The sequence below is a fragment of the Ochotona princeps genome, chromosome 17, assembly GCF_030435755.1.
Source record: "Ochotona princeps isolate mOchPri1 chromosome 17, mOchPri1.hap1, whole genome shotgun sequence".
NCBI lineage: Eukaryota > Metazoa > Chordata > Mammalia > Lagomorpha > Ochotonidae > Ochotona > Ochotona princeps.
The window spans coordinates 4,396,331-4,418,802 of NC_080848.1; the positions used below are offsets into that span (position 1 = coordinate 4,396,331).

General features: G+C 58.6%; 1 protein-coding gene across 4 annotated transcripts; it reads right to left on the reverse strand.

Annotated features, from left to right (window-relative positions):
* Positions 1 to 543: 543 nt before the first annotated feature.
* Positions 544 to 21,851, reverse strand: KIF19 (kinesin family member 19). 4 transcript variants are annotated; one of them, XM_004592941.2, is made up of 20 exons: positions 21,678 to 21,851; positions 20,178 to 20,258; positions 10,107 to 10,217; positions 9,380 to 9,467; positions 8,937 to 9,073; positions 7,980 to 8,105; positions 7,494 to 7,688; positions 6,802 to 6,948; positions 6,255 to 6,377; positions 5,086 to 5,251; positions 4,464 to 4,638; positions 4,156 to 4,354; positions 3,387 to 3,657; positions 3,182 to 3,303; positions 2,849 to 2,982; positions 2,532 to 2,637; positions 2,326 to 2,401; positions 1,465 to 1,853; positions 1,177 to 1,339; positions 544 to 1,067 (listed from the first exon to the last, which is right to left on the reverse strand). In XM_004592941.2, the coding sequence occupies exons 1-20, from the start codon at positions 21,714 to 21,716 to the stop codon at positions 943 to 945; spliced, it is 2,973 nt and encodes a 990-aa protein (XP_004592998.2). In that variant the 5' UTR covers positions 21,717 to 21,851; the 3' UTR covers positions 544 to 942. The 4 variants fall into 4 exon arrangements, with proteins under 4 accessions (XP_004592998.2, XP_058532295.1, XP_058532294.1 ...); XM_058676312.1 differs by lacking the exons at positions 7,980 to 8,105; positions 8,937 to 9,073; positions 9,380 to 9,467; ... (1 more) ...; positions 20,178 to 20,258; positions 21,678 to 21,851 and having other exon boundaries at positions 546 to 1,067; positions 1,465 to 1,856; positions 7,494 to 7,691; XM_058676311.1 differs by lacking the exons at positions 7,980 to 8,105; positions 8,937 to 9,073; positions 9,380 to 9,467; ... (1 more) ...; positions 20,178 to 20,258; positions 21,678 to 21,851 and having other exon boundaries at positions 548 to 1,070; positions 7,494 to 7,691.
* Positions 21,852 to 22,472: the final 621 nt, after the last annotated feature.

Here is a 22,472-nt window from a genome sequence, read left to right on the forward strand (position 1 = left end):
AGGAATCAAGGCCTGGCCCAGATGGAGCCTCCTTGGAATGGCCAGGTGCTGGCGCGTTGGAATGGGGTGGAGGCGGGGTGAGTCGGAGGGAGACAAGACCCATTTTGCTGCTGACTTGAAGGCCCTGCCCTTGGTGCTGAATAAATCCATGCTCAGAGAGCAGAGAGGATGTTGGAACCACCTGGGGGAGGGCCAGGACATGGAGCAGGGCAAGCAGGGGCAGCCAAATGGGTAGGGCAGCTGGCGGGCCTGGGCACCCAATTGGTCGCTGGCTGGAATTTTCTCTTTGACGCCTGGGGCTTACAGGTGCCATTCCCAGCTCCCCACCTCTGGGGTCAGCCACCCCACCACAATGAGTTCCCCTTGGGTTTGCAGGTGGATGCTGGGCAGGCAGCCAGGAGGAGGTGAGGGATGGGGAGGGAGCTGGTTGCAGCTGTGTTGGTCACAGGTCAGCCATCTCATTCCATACAAGGTCTCACCTCCAGTGCGGCCAACAAGACCCAAATGGGATTTTATTGTTAAAAAGGAAGGGGGTGTAAAAAGTCACTGTCAAGTAGCAAAACCAGGTGTCCTCCCCATCCCGACCCCTGCCCTGCACACCCAGGATATCCTTGCTCCAAGGGTGGGCCCTGGGAGCCTTGCTCAATGACACGGAGTCTGACCTCCCGGCTGAACCCGGCCATGTGTCTGGGAAGGGTTTGGCAACAGCGTCCCCCCTGGAGCTGGCAGGCCACGCCCCCAGGGCTCCCTCCCACCCATCCCTGGTGGCACTGAATACATGGAAGTGGGTGAGGCCAGACAGACGCCTTGCAATTCCTGGGCCTCGAGAGCCCCAGGGCTCCTTCCAGATCACTTCCACATGCCAAGGCCTCCATCTCCTGTGCCCTGTTGCACTCCGTTTAGCCTTGAGGACGGGAGAGCAGGTTCCAGCAGGGCCCTCTCTCAGTTATGCCAGAGACGTCCATCTTTGCCATGGATGTTGGTGCCATGGGGCAGGCGTGGCCCACGAGCAGCTCGTTGGGACACTCCTGCTGGGTGCACAGCCAGTGGGGAGGACTCCCTGGGGCCTGCTGCAACAGGGACCAGCATTTAGGAGCGCCCAGTGGGGGGACACGGCTCCAGGAGGCCAGCCGCCTCTGCCCCAGCCTAGACCCAGCTTCCTTTCCCGCTACTGACCCGTGCTCTGGCCTGGAGGGAGTTTGACTTTGGCCAAAGGCAACGTGACCTTTCCCAGATGCCGGATGCCTGGGACCAGGTGCCCGCAGCATCCTGGCAGCCTGGGGTCTGAGACACCTTCTGCGGGGCGGGGTCCGGGGAGGTGTGTCTTGGGGTGAGAGAGCTGTACAGGTTGGAGAAAAATGAGGTCAGGCTGAGAGCTATACAGGGACCTGCCCCCTGCCAAGACCAGAGCTGTTGCTACAGCCAAAGGGCTCTGAGTGCCTCACGCCCTGCCGGGCACCTCACCCCTTGTCCTGTGACCTCGAAGGACCGAGACCTCCGCTTCCTCCTCTTGGCCTCCAACGACTCCTCCCTCTTCTTGCCCAGGCTTTTCTTCTGACCGTGCAGCCAGGGCTCGGCCTGTTCCCCACAGTGCCCGCCTGTCCGGGCCGGGGTCTCGCCCGTGCTGCTGGAGAGGTTGTCCTCGCTGGCCGCGTGCTGCAGCGTGGGGCTGGGGGGCCGCTTGCAAGCCGGGGACCTCACCTCCTCAGTCTCACTCAGCGAGCGCAGGGACAGGCTGCTGCGCTCCAGGGCGGGCACCATCAGGAGGCAGCCCTCTGTGCCCAGAGCCTGCGAGCGGCGCCGGGCAGCCTCCACCGAGATGTACTTGGTACCAGTCTGGATTTCCTTCTTCTCTGCTGGAGAGGAGAGGATGGGGGGACATGGGTGGGGTCCACTGGGGCGTCAAGGGCGTCCACTGCCAACACGCCATCCTCTGCTATGGCAGAGATGGGCAGGAGCCCAAACAAGCTGCCAGCACCCTCAGCTTTGCATGGGCATGTTGTTGCCATAAACCAGGGATGGTAAAACCAATCCCATAGGCTTCTGGCGAGGAGCAGGAGACACAATGGGCTCAGCCTGCAGTACCCAAGCTACATGGCTTCTGTCTGTATCTGCTCGCAATGGTTACGATGGAGAGGGAGAGGCGATGCCACAAGCCATGTCTGATGGCACCAGTGTGCCAGAGAAGGTGTCCAATCCTACAGGTGCCAGCACCCAACATGTAAGTACACTGAGCAGAAAGGGGAGCAGGAGAGGGCTCCAGGCTGGGGGATCTGAGCAGTGTGGGAGACGCCAGGCAGAGGGGGGCAGGGTGGGCACACCCACCTCTGTGGGATAAGGGCATCTCCGACAGGTTCTCGCTGCTCTCAGGGGAGTTGATGCGGCTGTCCTGGGTGGGGCCCTGCTGGGTGGAGGCCAGAGCGTGGAAGAGCCTGGGGCAGCTCCCTCCCAAGGGTGGAGGCTCCCCTGCTGTGTCCCCCCACACCTGGCAGCACAGCCTGGCTGAGGGCTGGGGTGCGCTCTGAGCTCACCTCCTGGCTCACCAGGCTGCTGATCTGGATGGGAGGAGGGGTGGGCACTGAGGACGTCTTGGCCTGCCAGGCCCGGGGACTGGCCTTGAAGATGCGGTGTGCTTCACTAGGGGGTGGACAGAGGAAGAGGGGTTGCCTGGTGACCAAGCTGCTGCTAAGGCAGTCCCACCATCCCACCCCAGGGTAGAAGTGGCCCTGGCTCCAAGCCTGCACTATCTCCTTTCCTATAATCCTGCTCAGTCTGGTCTGCCATCCTGGGCCAGGTGGCAGCAGGGACCACGGCAGGAAGGAGTGGCAAGAAGTGGTCCCCATCTTACCTGTCGGTGCCCAGGGGAGGGAGGGTGCTGCTCTGCCAGCGCCGGGTCTCACAGCTCAGCCCTTTCACGCTCTCAGGGTCAGAGTCCGGGGTCAGCGTGGTTCCCGTGGCGGTGATTTTGGGTAAGGAGCTATCCTGGGATGGAGAAATGGGGGTGGGTGAGGACAATCAGAATTAGCCCTGGGCCAGGTACCAACACAAGGACAAGGACCCAGTGACCTGCGGTGCCTGCCAACCTGACCCCATTCCCATCCCAGATGTTTGCAGGCATGGCCTGGGAGGGCAGCCGCTTCCTTGGCACATGCGCACACGGTAGGCCCATGCAGGCGCTCACATGCAGGGCCCTGGAGGCCACGCGGTCCAGGATGGTGGCCCGCTCCAGGCTGCCCTCCTCCAGCTCCCGCAGGTACACTTCGTAGAGCTCCTCCAGGTGCTGGGGAACCGTCAGGTTGTAGTCTGCTGGGGAGAGACAGGGCTTAGCGCGTGGCCGCAGGCACCCGGCGCTGGCACAGTCACGTGAGCAGGGCAGGAGGCCCTACCTTCGATGACCTGCCTCTGGCCCTGGATGATTTCATCGCATAGGCTGCGGTGCTGCTCCAGGCGGCGCACAGCCTCGCGGCGGTGGCGGAGCGCGCCATCGCGGAGCAGCGCGTACGACTGCATCTCGGTGTTCTCCACCTCGAGCTCGTGCACTCGGCACAGCAGGCTGAGCACCTCGCGCTGCTCCTCGGAGCCGATGCGCCGCGGCAGCGTCTCCTCCAGGCGCCGGCCCTGCGCGCGTAGCTCCCGACAGCGCTGCTCCAGTGCCAGCTGCGGGCAGGAAGACGGACCACATCAGCGCCAAGCAGAAGCCGGGCCTGTGTGTGCCCCACTACCAGACTGGGGCTCCACGTGGAAACCAACCCTTTCAGTTCTACCTGGGCCTTGCACCCAGGTGCCCCTGTGGGCTTACTTTCCCAGGCGCTCTGGCCACCATGCACCACCCCTGGAGACAGCTCAGCCTGAGCCCATCAGACACCCTAAGGACCCAGGCTTCCGTAACAAAAGGCAAAGATCTGTCATTCATAAAGCCCAACCTAAAATATTAGCTGCCGGTAATAATATCAACTACTTTTTTTTTGAGCACCTGGTCATTTATTTACTCTCAACAACCCCATGAGGACTGTACTGTGACTGGACCCATTTTACATAGAGGATAAAGCACTTAGCAAGGTCACCAGGAATTGTGGCCTGAATGGCCAGGTCCCCCTGCCCTTCTGGCCCCCAGCCCCTCACACTTCCTCTCTTGACCCCCCATGCCCTGGGCACCTTTTGCTCCCGCAGCTTCTTCTGCTCGCCCACGAGGGCGGCGATGCTCTCACGGGCCGAGGCCACCTCAGGGGGCTCCAGCAGGTCTGGCTGGTCCTCCCCGGGATCTGAGTCCTTCTCACTGTCGTCCTTAGTGTAGGATTCCTTCCGCTGTTCCTCCCGCCACTTGAGGGCCCTACGTGACTTCTCATGCTCCCAGCTGCCACGGCCCCGCCCAGAGAAGACACAGCATTCAGGCCGGTGTGGGGGACAGGCACGCTGAGCCACACTCCTGGCTGCTTTGTGGGACAGGGGCGGGGTGTACATACCCAGCGATGGTGAGCAGGTGACGGGAGGTGTCAATCTGGACTTCCATGGCATGGTTCTCCAGCTCTAGCAGGTGTCTCCGTACGTCCATCTGCTCCTGGAAGGCGCTGACCAGCTGCTCCCGCAGCTGGCCCATCTCCACCTGCTCGCCCTGCCCACCGTGTAGCTGGACCTCGGCTGCCCAATGGGTTGGAGTGGGACCGTGGGGAGAGGAAGGCTTAGGCCAGGAAATGTCCTCAGTTTCTTCCCCAAACCACAGTTCCCACTTCCTGTGTAACTACTTCCTCCTGGAGGAGTAACTCACCCCATAAGCACACTCCTACCTTGCACCTGCAGGCTGCTGTGCAGGCAAGGGCTCTGGCAGCTCTGCAGGAGCTGGGTTTGCCTTGCCCTTAGGCTTTTTGTCAGTTAGTGCAGGCCCTGGGGGACCCCACCTAATCTCCCTGCCAGCTTTCTCAAGCAGAAATCAAGACCCCATTTTAGAGCAAGGGCAGGAAGTCTCAGAGCAGCTGAGGGAATGTGGCCTAAGGCCACAGCAGGTGTCTGCGTGGGAACCCGGGGTGCTGTGAGACCACCTGGGGCGGGGGCGGGGAGAGGAGAAGCTGCCGAGACCCTGGCACACACCTTGGATGTGGCGGATGTCAGCCTTCTCCGGCCGGCCCCGGACCTGGCCCCGCCCGGCCTGCTGGTCAATCTTGCACTTGAGCCGCTGGATCTCGCCCCGCAGGTCGGCGATGATGCTGGTATACTGGGCGATGTGGTAGGAAACGTTGAGCAGGTTCTGCTTCACCTGCAGGGAGCACAGAGGCGGGGCCGTGGGCACAGTCACCCCAGATTTGGGGGGTGGCCTGTTTCCCTCCTTGCCTGCTGTGTCTCCCCAAGCTTTCTGGATGACAGCCAGGGTCACCTTGTCCTCCAGCCCCACTACCGCCTCTCGCATCTCCAGGCCTCTGCCGGACCCTGGCTGCTGCCCAGGCTCCCTAACCTTCAGTAACTCCCTACTGCTTAGGGCGATGCCTCCATCCCTCCGCCTGGTATGGGTGCCCGCTGCTCTTTCATGCTTTATTTTTTTAATCACATGAACTTTCTAGCCCAGAAACTACACTATTCTCTGTTTTGTCCTTTATATGCATGATCTTCCCACTAGGAATCTGCACCCTTCTTGTTCCCACCCTTCCAGAATGTTCTGGAATGTTCTCCCCATCTTTCAGGGTCTATATCACAGTCTCCCCATTCACTGATTTGCTGCAGTACCTGCTGCTGGCATCATCCCCCTGCCCTTCATAACACCCTAGGGAAGTCATGCAAAACTGTCCACTCTCCCCCCATGAGTTCCCAGGGGAGAGCCACAACACACACAGTGGCTGCAGGGACTCCAGATGTGGTTCCCAGAGAGGTAGGAATGTGGACTTGGAACCGCACAGACTGGTCGCAGCCCATCCCTGGGAAGTCACATCGTACCCTTCAGCCTCACTGTCCCCAGCTGTAAAATGGGGAAGTGATGACCCCTGCCTGAGGGTGACGCCCAGATGCCCTCCTGTGTTCAAGGGCCATGAGCATGCGCTCAGTGTAGGGTCGCCTCCATTGGGGACTGAGCCACAGTGAGCTGCTTTGAGAATGCAAAGACCCAACAGGGCTCTGAGGATGGAAGGGCCGAGGCAGCGGGCAGCCCAGCAAGGAGACAAAGAGGGGCAGCCGAGCAAGGGCCCGGGGTGACATTTGTTGAGGGGACAAGGTCAGCCCAGGGCAGCTGCCTCCTTCCAGGCGGCAAGAAGTTATGCTGGGGTCCTCACCCTGGTCTTGATGTTCTTGGCCCGGCCGGCATAGGTCAGGGTGTTCCGGGACTCCTCAAAGGCGCTGCTGGCCGGACTGATGTGGGCAATCATTACTGTGCGGCTGTTTCCGCCCAGGGAGTCCTGGATGCGGTAGGCTGTGGTCAGCTGGAGACCGCCTCCCCAGCCATGCTGCTTCTTGGCTATGTGTGTGTCCCCTCTCTGCCTGCCCCCGTCCTTCCTTCTCTCCTCCACACACTCACTCATGCATGTGTCACACAGGTCTGGCTGCAGAGCATCCCACGGTGCAAAAAACAGGGGAGGCAGAGGGGAAGGAGTCCCAGCTGCAGCCAGTCCCAGCCCTGGGTCTCCTGCGAGCTCTAACGGCTCCCGCTGGGCCTCAGCACCCTCTCTTTAAGAGGACTCTGGCTTGCAGCTGGCTGGGGAGCACAGCCAAGTTGGTTGTTTCTCTGAGATTTGCAGAGTCCGGCCTCCATGTTTTGCTTTGTTCAGCCCGTTGGCCCCACTGGTGGGCTGCATGCCCTTTGGGGCCAGCAGCAGTGGCTACCTTCAGGAGTCGGGTGAGCTTGCTGTCGCGGTAGTTGATGTACTTGTTGCTGCTCTTGTCGCTCAGCGCGTTGATGCAATTGCCCAGGGCCAGCAGCGAGCGGTTGATGTGCGCCCCCTCTTTCATGCGCTGCCCACGGTTCTGGGTCTGTGTGTGAGCAGAGAGCCGCACCATGGGCTACCCCTCCCACACCCAGGCCGTGAGCCCTGCTGTCCCCCTAGGGCCTTGAAATGCATCAAGAGCAAACCTTGTCCACACTCTACCTGGGGTTGTGGGCAGCAGAGAGGGTAAGGGTTGGTGGCCCCCTGGGCAAGTAAGGGACACGGTGTTCCCAAGGAGGTTTTCCCAGTACCAGAGGGCACTGTGGCTTCAGGGAGGAAGGAGAATGTACCCATGCATGTATATGTGTGTGTGCATGTGTGGGAGACAGACAGAAACAAACGGATGTACACATGTGTGTGAGAGCACAGAAATGAATTTGTATGTGTGTATACATGTATACATCTGTAGGTGTGTATGTGTGCAATACAGAAATTGGGTGTGTGTGTGTGTGTGGATATGCGGGTGGGTACGTATGTGTGTGAGAAAGAGCATAGAATTGTGTGGGTTGTAAGTGGGCAAGTGTGAGACAACAAAAATTAGTGTTGTGTGTACACATGTGTACACATGTGTGTGTCGGGGGGGCGGCTCACCTGGGAGGCGCGCTCCGAGCCAGCCAGGTCGATCATGAAGAGGCGGCCCTGCCGCACCTCCTGCAGGATGTCCTTGACCCGGCTGCGCTGGCGCACGGCCACCTGCAGCACGGCGTGGGAGCGTGATGACGTCTGGTTGGCGGCCGTGGGTTCCTGTGTTCGCTGTCGGTTGCCCTTCATCAGCAGCTGCATAATCTGGATGGCGGGAAGCAGGAGGGGTGGGTCTTGGGGACCCCGTGGGGGTGTTGCTGCAGAGAGGAGGCAGCTCTGGGAGAGGAGAGGGGCTGGCAGAGTGCACCAGCTCCAGAGGAGGAAAATCTCTGGGTAAACGGGTGACATACTTGTGAGGGTTGGCCAGCCCTGGTGAGCAGTTGTGGTTCTGCCATCTCTCTGGATCTCTGTGTCGGAGCAGGTGGCGGCTCCCTGGCTCCGTCCTCACCCGACCTGCCCCCTTTCCACAACCTCTGGCTGGCACATGAGACTTGCCTCTTTGGCATTGATGGTGGAGACTTCGGTGATGCCAGCCACCTGGATCACCCCTTTGGAGTCCTCCCTCAGCTCCAGGTAGCCCAGAGTGGGGTTCAGCAGGTCCCGGATCATCTCATTGTAGATCTGATGGGGCCAGGAGGGGAGACGTGGAGAAGGCATTCATGGGCATCTAAGACCCTGGTCCCCAACCTCCTGAACAAGAAGGACACAGGAGTTTCCACTTTCTGAGCCTCAGACTCCTCCCAGAACAGCCCCAGTGGGGGTGAGAGGGGCAAGCCCCTTCCTTTGTAGGAGGCCAGGGGGCCAGGGGGCTAGGTGCTTCCTCTGGGTCTCTCATGTGGGCGCAGAGGCTCTAGCATGTAGGCCATCCTCTGCTGCTTTCCCAGGCACGTTAGCAGGGAGCTGACTGGGAAGTGGAGCAGTTAGGACTGAAACTGGTGCCCATATAGGATGCTGGAGTCACAGGTAAAGGTTTAGCCTGCTATGTCACAAACGCCAGCACCCACAGTGGCTTTGAAACCAAGCATCTCCCTCCATAGACAGGCCAGGCCCTGGCAGATTTGTCCAACAGCCAAATGCCTTGGTCAGGTAGGGAGGCCTGCTCATTGCTAGGCAACCCTCAGGCTCCTTTTACTGGGGCACCCCACCCCTAGAGTGAGTCTTCCGGGCTGGATAGTCACCACACACCCTGGCCAGGCAGCTGTGGGCAGCTCCACCTCACTGCCCTTCCCATGCTGCCACCCAGGAAATGGAGCACAGCCCACTGGCCCCCATGCCCATCACTGCTTGGTAGTAGCTAGTGGGGTGTGTGGCCCAGTGAGCAGAGCTGTACTTGCTGTGTGTGAGTAACCTGGTGGGCTCACCTCTCTCTGAGACTGACCTGGCCCAGGCAGGTCCCCAGGGGAGCAGCACCCTGTGCCATGTCCTTTGGGGAGGAGCAAGGGCAGGGCTCACCTCCAGGTAGGACATGGATACTTCATATTCCATGTCGTTGCTGGTCTCCTCAATGGCGCGGAAGAGGTCGTTGAGGGTGCGAACGTAGATGCCAGGCTCGCGGTCGGTGCCCAGCATGGTGTAGGTTTTCCCACAGCCTGGGCATGGCAGGGAGAGGCCGGGAGAGGGGGCCTCGAAGGCTGGGGTCAGGGGCAGACCAGCTCTGTCCTCAAGGCCAGGCCCTCCCGGGGCGGCAAGAAGCCCGATGGCAGCCCTGGCTCAAGGTGGGCTCTTAGAGGATGCAGGAACCTGGCTGCGGTCAAGAGCAGCCACATCCCTGATTCTTATCCCTGACGGGCCAGGTTGAGTTTCTGAATGGGGCCATAGGAAGGGGCCTGGTCCCAGAAGAGGGACAAGGGACAGAGGGACATTGCAGTCCTTGCCCGGCCTGGGCTTTCCCTCACCTGTGGGGCCGTAGGCAAAGACTGTGGCGTTGTACCCGGAGATGACACCTTCAATGAGGCTCTTAGTGGTGGCCTGGTACACCATCTCCTGCCAGCAGGAGGGGGAGGGAGAAGGAATCATAGCCTGGACCACAAGTGGGGCAGAGCACAGGCACCCACAGGCACATTCAGTCCCCAGGGGAAGAGCTCCCCTGGTGCCCCCTCCACCAGCCCCAACCTTGGGCCTGTGCAAAGTGGGGGCAGGGAGTCGGGGAGGAGATGTCTGATTACACCCTTTGGCGGGGATTGGTGAGAGCTGAGGACACCTGAGACAGCTCCCCTCACAGCTGGCTATCCCCATGCAAAGCCCCGAAGACGGCACTGCATGTTGCGGGAGCATAATGAAGGTGGGTGGGATGGGGTCCCTGGGAGGGTGCCAGCCCCCCTGAGAGCACCTCAAGCTGGGTTCCTGGCACCACATAGCCTCAGGTTCTTGCTCTGGCTCCAGCAGGGGCCAGCCCTGCCCTGCTCTGGGCGGGGACTCCCATGCCAGGCCAGGGAGGGTAGTGTGGTGTTAATCCAAGTATGCCCATGCAGGAGAGTGGTGGGCACATGCAGAATATAGGTACATACAAGCTTCAGGAAAGAGAAACACCCGGGAGGGTGGATCCTCAAGCATGTGGTAGAAGCAGGGAGGGGTCATTGTCAGGCCCCTCCCAAGTGTGGCAAACAGTAGAGATGGGCTCACCTGGGTGGCAGTGAAGTCAAAGGCCACGTCAAACAGGTAGGACTTCTCCCGGGAGCGGTGTGCCCGCAGGATGTCGTCGGGATCCTCCATGGGATCCATCAGGACCACCATCTGCAAAGCCCCCAGGGAGAAGCTGAGGCTGCGGTGTGGCACACCAGACCCAAGCCAGGTCAGCCCCAGGAGTGAGCAGACAGTGTAGACTCTGGCCTCTCCCTAGCCAGGCCCTGCTGGGGCCCTTCTGCTGCTCCTCAGCAGCTCTCCAGGAGCCAGGACCGGCCATGCGGCCCTGGATGCCCAGAGGGGACATGTCCCACACAACTCAATGCAGCCCTGAAGGGCTGGCACAATTGCAGGAAACTGAGGGCCCCAGGGAGCCCCAGGTCCAGGGACCCCTTCCCTAAACTGCAACACCTCCTCCCCACTGCCTTGCCCTGTGTGGGTGCAGCAGGAGTAACAGCTGGCATTTCCAAACTGCTTCTTCTAGGTCAGGACCTGGCTTTGCACACTGCATCCAGAGCCCCCCTGCAGCCCCAGGTTCTGGGACCACTGCCTACTCCCATTTTGCAGACAAGGGACTCAGGGTTTGAAGAAGACCCTGGCCCAGGGCCCAGGCTCTAAAGCGAGCACAGACGCCTAGACAAGGTACAGCCTTTGGGAGCAAGAGCTTCCTTTCTCAAGTCATAAGCTAGCAGGTGGAGGAACCAGAGTTCAACATCAGGGTGTAGGTTCAAACCCCCCAGACCTTTATCTTTTTATAGCCATGTAGCATCTGGAACACTGCCTCCCCTTCTTCATTCTCCCCAGGGCACCCAGCCCTCAGCCAGCAAGTGGACCAGGGCATAGCAAGGAGCAGCTGACAGTTGGACTTGGGGGAATCCTCCTCGCTGGCTCTCAGCAGCCGGGAACCTGAGCTGGAGGCAGAGGGAGAAGCTGGGAGATCCCAGGCTGGAGGCCTGGAGTGGACATGGATCACTCTGAACTACTTGTGATCCCTTCCCACAGAGCAGAGGTGGCTGTGGAGACAGAGGTGTGACTGTGGTGACACAGGAGGCCCTGCCAAGTTTTGGCCCTGTTCTGAGGGTGACCAGAGGATCCCATTTTGTAGAACCATCTCTGAGCTGTTCCGCTTGCCCCAGGTCTCAGGTGTGCTGAGGCTTGTCTTGGGCTTTGGGAGGAGATGAGGGGAAGGGGCTGGCTCCTTGTTGGGGCATCCTGGACTCAGGCGGAGAATGTGAAGTCGTTCAAAGACACATGCTTGGGACAGCTTGAGTTTGGGGGCAGAGGGTAAGGGAGCCAGGCAGGAGAAGAGCCTGATGTGGGCTCTGAGAACCCATGTTGCTTCTTACTAGCAAGTGGCCCTGCCCAAATGCTGCCCTGCCCAAGAGCCCCAGTCTCCTGCTGTGTCACAAAGGCAGCAGAACAGTCGCCCTCAAGGCTGTGAAGGTTCCTGGAGATGACAAAGGCAGTGTGCATGGTCGCAAGGCATAACCAGGACTGTGGGTTCTTTCTTTTTTCAAGGGGTTGAGAAGGAGCACAAGGGTGCTGGCTGGGAGCAGGCAGGCCATCCGTCTCTTACCCCACCTCTGGCTTCACTGCCCTGCTCCCTGGAGGTGGCCTCTGAGGGTTGCTAACACGGTCAGGTGCTGCTGCTCTGCCTGGCAGCGCCTGGCTCCTGCCAGACACCCCAGGGAAAGCCAGCAACGCTGTGCAATCTCCTAATGAGGTTCAGGCACTCCCCTGGGGCTGTGGCACTTCAGGGAATGCCAGACGGGCACCTGTGCCAGACAGGGCACCTTACCAGTCCTTTCTCTGCTAGTGGTGGGGGGGCTGTGTTGGAGAGGGGGCATAGGCAGCTGCCTCCTCCCAGGCTTCATAACAATGGGCCCCCTTAACTTCAACTCGTGGGTTCCAGACTGGAGTATTGCTGGGGAACGGCAGGACAGGCCAGGCTCCTAGGTTGCCCCCAGTACCCCAAGGGGCTTCGAGGGGTGAGGGTGGGTTTTCAGTGATCTGAGAGGGTTCTGGTACCCTCTGTGCACTTTACTCCCCAAAAGAGGGCTGAGATACAGTGCAAGGAAGTAAACTGAGTCCTGCTGGAGGGTGAGGCACCAAGAAAGGGACCCGAGGGAGCAGGGACAATGGCTCCACTCCCTGCCTGTATCAACAGGGCAGACCTGGGCCAGCCTGGGATCAGACAAAGCGTGGGGTGTGACGCTGGGAGGGGGCAGAGGAGGGCCACCAGAAGCCACCAAGGTCATGGATCGGGAACATTTGTGGGGTCCTCTAGGCCCACCCCCAAGGGTTTAGGGGGTCCCCTCCTCCTGGCAGGGCACACACCTGTGCAAAACTGGCCTCAAACTTCAGGATCCAGCCAGCCCTCTTTGGGGATTCTCCACAGAGGAGGGGATGGGGAAAAGGCAGCCCTCCAGCCCCTACAGCCTGGGGGAGACTCGTATCCACTCAGAGGGCAGCCTTGGAGGGGTGCTGGCTGGCTAGCGGGGCACCCCCAGGTCGACTGGGGGTAGGCACCCTGTGTAGTAAATAAGGAAGACCAGTGGCTTCATCTTTCTCCTAGGTGCCCCAAGGCTGTGGCCACAGTGAGCTCAGAGCTGGGTGTCTGCCCCCCTCACACCCCCACCTCCCTACCCATCCCATCAGGCCTTAGTGCCTGGAAGCCTCTTTTAGGATCCTGTCTCTCTGCCCTAGGCCCTGAAGTCAGCAACACGCTCAAGTTTCAGAGCTGACTGAAGATAAAACCTGGCTCTGAGTCCCCAAGGGATACAACAGAAACCTCCCCAGCCGTGCCAGCTCTCACCTGGGTGTGTCTGCGGTGGGGAGGAAGCAATGTCCCTGTGGGTGGGAGTGGGGCCGTGCCCCTGTGGAGTGGACAGAGCCAGTAGCCTGAGGGGCACCATTTGGGGGCCCTCAATGCTAGGCGGCACTGACTCCCATCCCCTATCAATGACCTTCACATGACCTCTGGGCACTGCCAAGTTCCTGGCATCCTGGGCATCTGGTTTCTCTGCCCACATCAGCCCACTGCCAGCACAGCTACCACAAGTCCCTACTCAGAGACGGCTTTGTGCACATCCATCATCCTGGACCCCAGCTCTAGCCAATCCCCACCACAAGACCATCACCCCCATAGCTGTCCACCCTGACACACAGTGGAGCCCTTGTGTTGCTCGGCCAGGTATCTGGACCAGTCCAACACATCTGCTGAGCCTCCTTCCCTGTGCCAGGTATTGAACAAGGCCCCCAAGGAGACAGCCAAACCAAGGCCGGGGTCCTGTCTTGACCTGCCCATCTCACTTTAATAACCACACCCATGAGCGGTCTGGAGCCAATCCTGCCAGGACAGGAAAGTTTCCCAGAAGAGGTAGCTCTGGCATTGTGTCCTAAGGAGTGTGCAGTATATGGGGCTAGAGAACATTCTAGAGGCACAGAGTGGGGGTGCTGTGGGTGATGGTCCTCAACTCAGATGACAGAGCTAAGTCAGGAAGCTCTGGAGTTTCCCCTTCTACCCCCTAGCCAGGATTCTTATGTGTGCATCCATCCACTGAGGCAGGTAGGGCTGGGCCTCCATCCCCCGCTATGAGCACCTGCGTGCCCAACCCACCCCTGCCAACACTACCTCGGAACTTCTAAAGGTCAGCCTAACCTGCACACAGCAGAGGCCCCAGGGGACATTGGTGCAATAAAGGTGCTACTGATGGGGGCGTTGTGTGTGCCAGGCATTAGGCCAAGGTTTGGCTGCATTTGCTCAAGGGATTTGATCATTTCAGGAGAGACACTCCCAACCTTGCTGGGCAGAGGGTGAGGAAGCAGACTGGTTAAGGGATTTCCCAAAGCCACTCTGTGAAATACACAGCCAGTTGTGCTCAGAGATGCTTAGGTCCAGAGCCCAGCCTGCCCACCGGCTGCCTCTCCCAGCAGCTGCCTGGCTATGGGAATGCCCACATGTTAGGAGTTGAATTCTGTTCCCTTTACATATGTAAGTTCTAACCCTGGTACCCTTCAAGCCAGTCTTTATTTGGAAATGATGTCTTGGCAAATGTAGTTAGTTAAGTCTGCAATCCAATATGAGCACCAGGGAATGTCGGGAAATGTGGGCGCAAGATGCTAGAGCAAAGCTGAAGCACAGCCAGGGCCGAGGTGGCCTCTACAAGCCAAGGAGACAGGCCTACTGCACGTCCTGCCTTGACCCAACTTCTGGCCTTTAGAAAAGGGAAATGTTGGACTGCCCAGCCACCCTGCATGTGGCACTGCATCACAACAGCCTTGCAAAATAACATACCACCTGAGGCAGGTTCCACCTGCCACAGGGAGATGGCGGTGTCCCTGAGCCCAGGGCAGAGGGCTTCAGCTGGCCTCTCGCCCAGCCTTAAACAGGTGGGCTAGATATGGGCACCATTCTCACAACCCTAGGCTGTACACACTCAAGCCCTGGGTGCCTGCTTCTTGGAGGTGTCAATGTGTCCTACCCCATGACACACAGGGCTGGCCAGAAGCTGGGGGACAGGGCCAGTAGCGGAGAGGAAGCAGCCTCACAGCACAGCCCTGCCCCTGCAGGCCCAGCAGCTTCAGGCCTCCTGGCTCTGCCTCCCCCGTGCAGCCTCCATTCCCAGTCTACTTGACCTTCCTTGGCTGATTGTGAGCTATGGTTCAAGACCTTCTAAGGCATCTGAGCTTGGAAACCCAAGATCCTGTAGGGTAAGGGGATGGTGGGGGACTCAGGGCAGGCAGAGGGGGTCTGATCCATCAGCTGTGACCTATGAGGGACCAGGCCCTTGCTAACATCTTCTAAGTGAGAAATACTGGAAAGCACAGCAGGAATTAACCCACAGCACCACCAAGTCATTGTGCTTCATCTAACCGAGAGAATCTGAGAGAACTCCCGTCTACTGCTTTACTCCCCAAACGCCTGCACTGGACAGAGGAACAGGATTGGCTGAAATTGGAAGCCAGGGAGTGGGTGAGCCAGGAAATGGATGAGCCATCACCATGGTCTCCTAGGAAGTTGGCACCGGGACCAGAGGTGGGGATTAAACCCAGGTCCTCTGACACAGAATGTGGCAGCAGAGAATCCGGCCCTGGGCTTATCCCCAGGGCAACACACAGAGCCCAGCATCCTCTACTCCCATGGGTGAAAACAAAATATAGTAAAACAGAAACTTACTTTCAGCTGGGTATTCTGGCCTTTGCTTTATATTTTTATTCCTTTCTTTAAGAAGGATAATTTGGAAGCCGGCATTGTGGCATAAGGGATTGAGCTACCATCTGCAATGATGGTATCCCATCTAGGCACTGGTTTGAGTCCCAGCTGTTCCACTTCCAATCCAGCTCTCTACTAACAGCCTCAAAAAAAAAAAAAAAAAATAGCAGAGCATAGAGCCCCTGCCACCCTTGTGGGTGACCCAAATGAAGGTCCTAGGTGAACCAGCAGTTGGAAGATTTCTCTCTCATTCTCTTCACCTGTTTCTGTAACTCTACCTTTTATATATGTATATTATATACCTACATATATAGATAAATATAGATATAGATAGATTTTTTTATATTTTTATTAATATTTTGCATTATGTGACTGTTTCATAGGCTCTGGGAATCCCCCCTCCCCCTGGTGGATTCCTCCACCTTGATGCAGCATTACAGTTCAAATTCAATCAAGATTCTTTCCTTGCAAACATATACTAAGCATGGAGTCCAGCTACTTATTGTCCAGATGGGTTGAACAGTTTCTTGGGGAGACCATTTCTGGTCCGAAGTCAGAGCTGGTATAATATCATCACAGTCAATTAAGAGTCCCAATATAACATCAACAGCAATTTGCAATATTATGGAATTGACATGGTTTTGAGTAACCAGTATGTTAAAAAAAAAAAAAAAAAAAACAAGTCCTAACCACAACCTATGATTAGCTCATTGACATCTCAATTTTAGTTTATATACAGGACCGGACCGGCTGCTATATACCTTAAAAAGGCTATAGGGTACCATTCAGCTGTCTCGTGTCTATTTCATTTTAGTATTCAGCCATTTGTTGTGTTGAAGTATAATTTTGTTGATCTTGGCAGATTTTGGGATAATCTAGACTGGCTTGTAACTCTAACAAGATATTTGTCAACATTTAAGGTGCAGAACATTTTTTTTGGGGGGGGGGATAGATAATTTTTTTTTAAAGGAAACTTTACTACTGGTTGGACAGAGAAGGCCAAAATGGAGCCTGCTGAGCTCATAAAGCCACCATGGCCTAGCTGCAATGGACCCACACCTGATTGATGTCCTGCTCAGGTCCCCCATGGGATACTAAGGCATGGGGCAGTTGGAGGCATAGCCTAGGAGACAGTTGAGAGCTGTATCTCTCTTGGTGCCTGCTGATGTCTTCACCAGTAGGCATCACTCAAATCTCTGGGTGCAGAATCCCTAGGGGAGTGACCACAAATCAGCATCTTTAACAGGTGCCTGATTTTTATACACAGTTCAGCACAAGAACCTTTGTGTCCTAGCCACACTGGCTAGGAGGCAACAATTTGCATGGCCACGCATTTCCCTTCCACAGCCTCCGGTCATCCTCTCTATAACTCGTGGTGTGGGTGCAGGAGGTGGAAAGTAGTGTAGGGTTTGCCTGGAATGTTGTCCTGGGGAAGTGGAGGAGGCAGGGAGAAAGGTCAGGGGGAGGTAGAGATTCCCTGTCGCGCCTCATCACGTCCACCCACACAACCAAGGAGCCTCCTGGTGGCAGGTGGGCAGAGAGCCCCACCCTACTGGCCCTGAGCAGACAGGCAAGCTGGCTGCTGTCCCCATTGTCCTTGACACTTGGCGCCTGTCACCTTTTACTCTCTCCATCTTTCACTGCAGCCCAGCACGCAGATTCTCTTTAATTTTCTCTGCAGTGGGTGCAATAGGTTCTTATCTGGTTGTAAGGAAACCAAGAGCCAGGGAGGGTCCTGGACAGGGCACCGCCGGGGCAAACAGGACTTGGGCTCTGGGGAGTTAGTCCGGGGCTGTCTTGTGCTGCTTGGTCCTTTCTGTCCCCATCACCCTGTCCGGCTCCGTGTGCTCGGTGACTCCCCATTCTGCTCCTCTCCTCTCCCCCACCCCCGCCCTCCTCCCAGCCCTGCATGCTGTGCCCCTACCTGGCTCTGTAGGACCCAGCAACACAGGTTATGAGCAGACACCTGCTAATTAGGGGATTATATGCATTGTCTGCCTTGTCCGTTGACTTAAATCTTTCAGATAAACACTGCCAGCGAGCTAGGGGGTGGGTCAATGGGCTTGGGGGTAGTGGGAGGGTGGTTTTTTGTTCTGGAGCTTTTGCCCACAGCTTCCTAGGCTGCCATCCCCCACCCCACCCCGGCTGGCTGCCTTGCTTTCAGGGTTTCAGCCCACTCCAGACCCCGAGCTCCTCTTAGAATCTCCCAGGAACACACAGAAAAGTTGCCACCAGGGATGGTGGGAGGAACAAAGCTTGATTCACCTCAGGCACCATGTATCATCCCCATGAACCCCTAAATAAAGCAATGCCATTCAGGCAGGGCACTCAGCACCATGCATGCCAGAGCCCACCACGACCATCACACAAGAGGCACTAGTTCCTCTCTGGAATGGAACCTCGGGTCAGCAAGGCAGCTGGGCATCCTCTTCACACATCCAAAACCCTAATCCCAATTTCTCCAGACACACTGGCCCCTTGTCCCAAGCAGGCTTTGCCCCCGGCAGTGGCACCCTCTGCTACACCACCCCCCCTGAAACACACAGGATTTCTAACCTGGCTGTCCCAGCACTTTCCTTACAGAGCTCAAGCCACAGATAACAGAAACCCCAGGGCCCTTCCTGCACTCAGGACTCACTGGCCCGGGGCCATGGCCATGCCCACCTCCCTCCCAATCACCAAGGTGCTGAACCCTGGGCAGTGGGCTCAGGACTCTGGGCAGCGGCCTTGGGGCCATGTTTAAGGCCCCCTGCTCCTCCAAACCTTTAGGCCCTAGTAGAGGAAGAGTAAGATGCCCATTGCAGCGGGCATCTTACGACAACAGCAGGAGGAAAGTGCCCAGGAGCTGCGGCCACACAAACTGGCTGGAGAGCTCCTGGGACCACAAGGGGACACTTGGGGAGCAGGGAGGCACCAGGTGGACCTCCCAACCCATCCTGCAGGCAGGGCACTGCAGAGGCCTCAGGGGCCCAGTTATACGTTGGCAAGAAAGTGACCCCAATGCGATGACATCCTGGGGAAGGGCCCTGCTCCCCCTCACGGATTCTGGGCCCCCAGGCCTTAGGCAGCTGCAGTTCCCCCACTGACTGGCTGGTCCAACCCCCCAGAGGGACTGACCCAGGCCAGAGCCAAAGCCTCCATTGGGCCAAGGCTATGGATGAACCTAGGGCGTCAGCAGAGAGGGTGCCTGCTAGGGCTGGGTGGAGGCACTGGAATTGACTGTTTTGCCTCCTAGATGTGTGCGTTGGCATCTCCTCGTTACCAGGGCCTTCTTTGTCAGAGGGACAGCTCGTTTCCAGGAGGTTCCATGCCTGACATTTCTGCGGCTACTCCCCAACTGCAGGTGCCAGGCAGGAGGGCTGGGCCAGGCCGCAGGGGACAGGGTTGGCGTGAAGAACGCTGACTGCTGCTGACCCAGGAGTGCCCAACTCCGGGCACAGAAGGGACAGTGTTTGCCTGCGTGGGCACCCCAGGGCCAAGCCCAGCCAACGACCATTTCCATCAGCATCAGTTAATATTTATCAGCCCCCACAACGGCAGGGAGCCAGCTGCAGCAAGAGACACCATTGTCCCAGGGTGAGGACTTGATAGCCTAGGGAGGTGTTGGACAAACAGGGCGTAACCTGGCCCAGTCAGTCAGTCCTACAGCCTGGGGAACTTGAGTCTTGAACAGGTGCAGGTACAAACATGAGGCCACCCAGACCTGCTAAGGAGGTGCTGTGACTGCTTGCCCCCAGTCACAGAAGAGGTTCTGGAAGCACCCCTGGCCCCTGGCCCCACCAGCTGGCACTAGCTGCCCCACACTGCTGTTTGGGATCATTCCTTCCATTTGCACTGTGCCTGCCCAGGTCAGCCCCGCCTTGCCCGAGGTCCTGGAAGGAGAGGGAGTTGGGTAAGAGGAATCAGGAGGGAGGGTCTCATGACTGTACTACGCCTTCTTGGCTGAAGCAGGAGGTCTGAGTGGGTACCGCTTCCAGGACCAGGGGCTTGTCTCCCATGTGCCCATCACGGTCTTGGGCTCTGAGCTGCAGCGCTGGCTCCTGCCTTCGTCTGCATTATGTAGTGTCATGGGCTTCTCAGACCCACCAGCGCATCCCATCATGACCACGAGCACAGGTGCTTAGGTGGTGTCAGCAGCAGCATGACCACAGAGAGAGGAGGCGAAGGGCCAGGATTGGGCTTCCAATGATGCTCCCACCTGGGCACCGAGTCGGCCCACGCCCCCCTAGCCCCTGCTTCCTTGTTGGTCCGCCTGGCTGGGTGAACACGGCATGGAGCTCGGGTGGCTCCTGATTCATCTTACACCTCCTGCCCCTCCTTTTCTGGGCTGCTTGACTGCAGTATAGCCCTTCTCACCACAGGACCTTTGCACACACTCTTAATAGCCTTTTCTTTAATGCACACCTTTCACACAAACACCCCTTCCCCAAGCTCCAGGGCTAGGTCAAGGTTAAGCCTCCTGTTTCAGAACCGCAGGCTCCCTGAATTTCCTCACAGCCGTATAAACTGCAAACTCGCAAACTTGGTTTACCCGTGTGAACTGCTGTGCCCGCTTCCTGGATGCTGCCTTGTGGGCCCTGCCCAGCTCCTCATTGTGACACAAGGACCAAGATGTAAGGACATCACCCACCCGACATGGACGCCGTGGAGGTGCACTCAGCTCTCCACCCACGTGCTCTCAAGCCAGCAGACATAGTCAGGTAGGAAAATGAAGCCAGGGCCCATCAGGCTACAGAAGCTCTCCCATCTGATATCATCAGCGGCACCACCATAGTTCCGCGAATGAAGGGAGGGCCTCAAGGCCCTTTCTGCCTGCAGGCCACATGAGCAGACATCTGCCCTGCAGCCTCACCTACCTGCTCATCCACCTTATGGGCAATGAGAGTGGCCCCTTCCTCCAGCTCTGCCACACTGATGGGCCGGACCCGGAGCGCCACCTGAGAGGGTAAGACAGATCCCTAGGATTAGAAGCCCTGGGCCATGGAAGGACACAATGAGAAGGAGGAGAGGGTTTGGGGGTCCCCCACCCCAAGGCAAATCCCTGGGTCCTCCTGGATTCTAAGGAAAACTCCGTGAGTCAAGGCTGCCACCTGGGCATCAGGTGCACGCGTCTCCCCAGGGGCAGGACTGTCCGCTCCACAGCTGCATCCGTCACACGCCCGAATTAGACACCTGCGACTCCCCTGGGCCTGACGGCAGAGCCCACAGGGAAGCAGTGTGTGCCCGTGTGATACACAGACGGCACTGGGCCTGGCACTCAGCATGGGGCAGGGCTTCCCTTTGTCCTCCTCCCTACCCATGCCCCAAGTCCCACCCTGAGGACACAGCCACCAAGGGCCCGTCCTAGCCTGTGGGTGGGTCTCCCCAGAGAACAGGGCAAGGCGCAAAGTGCTGGTGGGAGGGAGTACCTTCTGCTGAAAAAAGGGAGCACCTGCTAGGTGTTTGGGGCCCTCCCTTCCTGCTTCATCTGATCCTTAGCTGACCTCCCCAGGACGAGAGAATGGCCGGCCCCTCGGCCCCACCTGGGATTTGGGGGTCGGGGAGGGAGCAAGGGCCCGTCTCCAGTGCCAAGTCAACCATTTCAGAGACAGTTTTGAAGCTGCCCAAGAGGGTTTGCTTGGCAGCTGGGGCCCAGGTTTTCCCCGCAGGAGCAGGTGCAGGCGTTGGGGTAACATTATCCTCCAGTTACATCACAAGGCACCTGCCCGCAGTGGAAGCTCAGCCCCAGACTTGGGGAAGGAGAATGGCCTGCAGCAGACAGGGAGAAACCCACCCAGGCATATACATGGCCTTGGGGCTCATAGGCAGGAGCCCATCTTTAGCACCCCACCACTCCCGCCCCCACCTGTCTCTGTGATCTCAGCTGTCACAGACTACCTGTAGCCCTTTGCAGAGGATGAGGGTTCTGATCTGCATAGCTCTGTATTGCAGGCCAGAGTGGGGGCTTGGGGGATCTGGTCTGCCTATGGATGATGCCCAACTCATCTGATCCACCCCCAAGGCTAGGTATCCTCCATTTTCCCAGGTAATACCTACTTTCCCTCTCTGCCGGGACAGCTCAATCTCACCCTAACATGACTGCTCTGCATGGGGGTGGTTCTGACATCCCCAAAGGCTGCACAGATTTTGGGGGGTGGTATCCCGGGGGGGGGGAACACGAGGGAACCGGGCTAGGACACCTTCTTGCCTCTACACTCTGGGCATAGGGAAGGGTGCCCCTGGGCGGCGCCAGACTATGGTCCTTGTGTATCCACTTTGTGGAGGGGTGCTGGAGGCTGACCGAGGCAGTCGGGTTCTGGGGACGGTGGAGGCGGCAGCGGAGCAAGCAGAGGAGGAGGAGACTGAAGGGGCCTCACCATGAGCTGCTGGTCCTTGGAGTCCCGGTTGTCCTTCATGCTTGCGGCTGGTGAAGGGACTCAGGCCGTCACTCCGGGCATGGCCGGGCCGCACCCCCAGCGACCGGGTCTCCGCCGTCAGGGACTCCTCGCAGCCCCGCCTGCGCCGCGGCTGCCTGACAACCCGAAACCAACAACGCTGACCTGGGGGACGGGGACGCCCCGCCCCTGCGCCCCGCCTTCCCGCTCAGCAGACGGGGTGAGCGCCTCCTCTTGGGGCACCCGGCCCGCGCTTCTGCCCGGCCTGTGCCCGGCTGTTCGGCCCTCAAGGCGCCCGTGCGTCCGTCTGGCGCCGCGGCGTCCGTTCGGTAGCTGCTCGGCGCCTACCTGCGTCCCGGACTCGCGACCGACCCCGTTCTGCGACCTTCCGGGGCGCTCCCCGCTGGCCACGCGGCTCGCTGGGCAGATGGCGCTTCCCTACGCCGAGGCCACGCGCTCCTGCTGCTTGCGCGTGTGCCCCACAGTCAGTCGTCTGCATCCCCTGGGGCTGTAGCGGGCAGCTTTGGGTCTCCCTGGGCATTGCGTGCGTCGTGGCGGGACTGGTGTCTGCTGCACATGCTATCCAGTAGCAGGCTTGGTGAAGACTCCTCCCTGTGCCCAGGCTGCCTGATGAGCAGCGTCTGGAAGCACCTGCACTGGTCGAGTTGTTAAGAGACGTGTGCATGGCTCCTGGGCACCTCATTAACAATCAAAGCTGTATTCCTAGCTCAGAAACTAGGTCAAGGTGGGTCGCTGCGTCCTCCTGCAGGGAGAGCC

Excerpts from the sequence above, each read along its gene's own strand:
- KIF19 (XM_004592941.2), bottom strand. The coding sequence starts at position 21,716 with ATGAAGGACAACCGGGACTCCAAGGACCAGCAGCTCATG. Across the intron at positions 2,402-2,531 it reads GCAGCCTGGTGAGCCAGGAG|GGCCCCACCCAGGACAGCCG; the intron begins GTGAGCTCAGAG and ends TCCACCCAGCAG. Across the intron at positions 1,340-1,464 it reads TCGAGGTCACAGGACAAGGG|CTCTCTCACCCCAAGACACA; the intron begins GTGAGGTGCCCG and ends CAACCTGTACAG.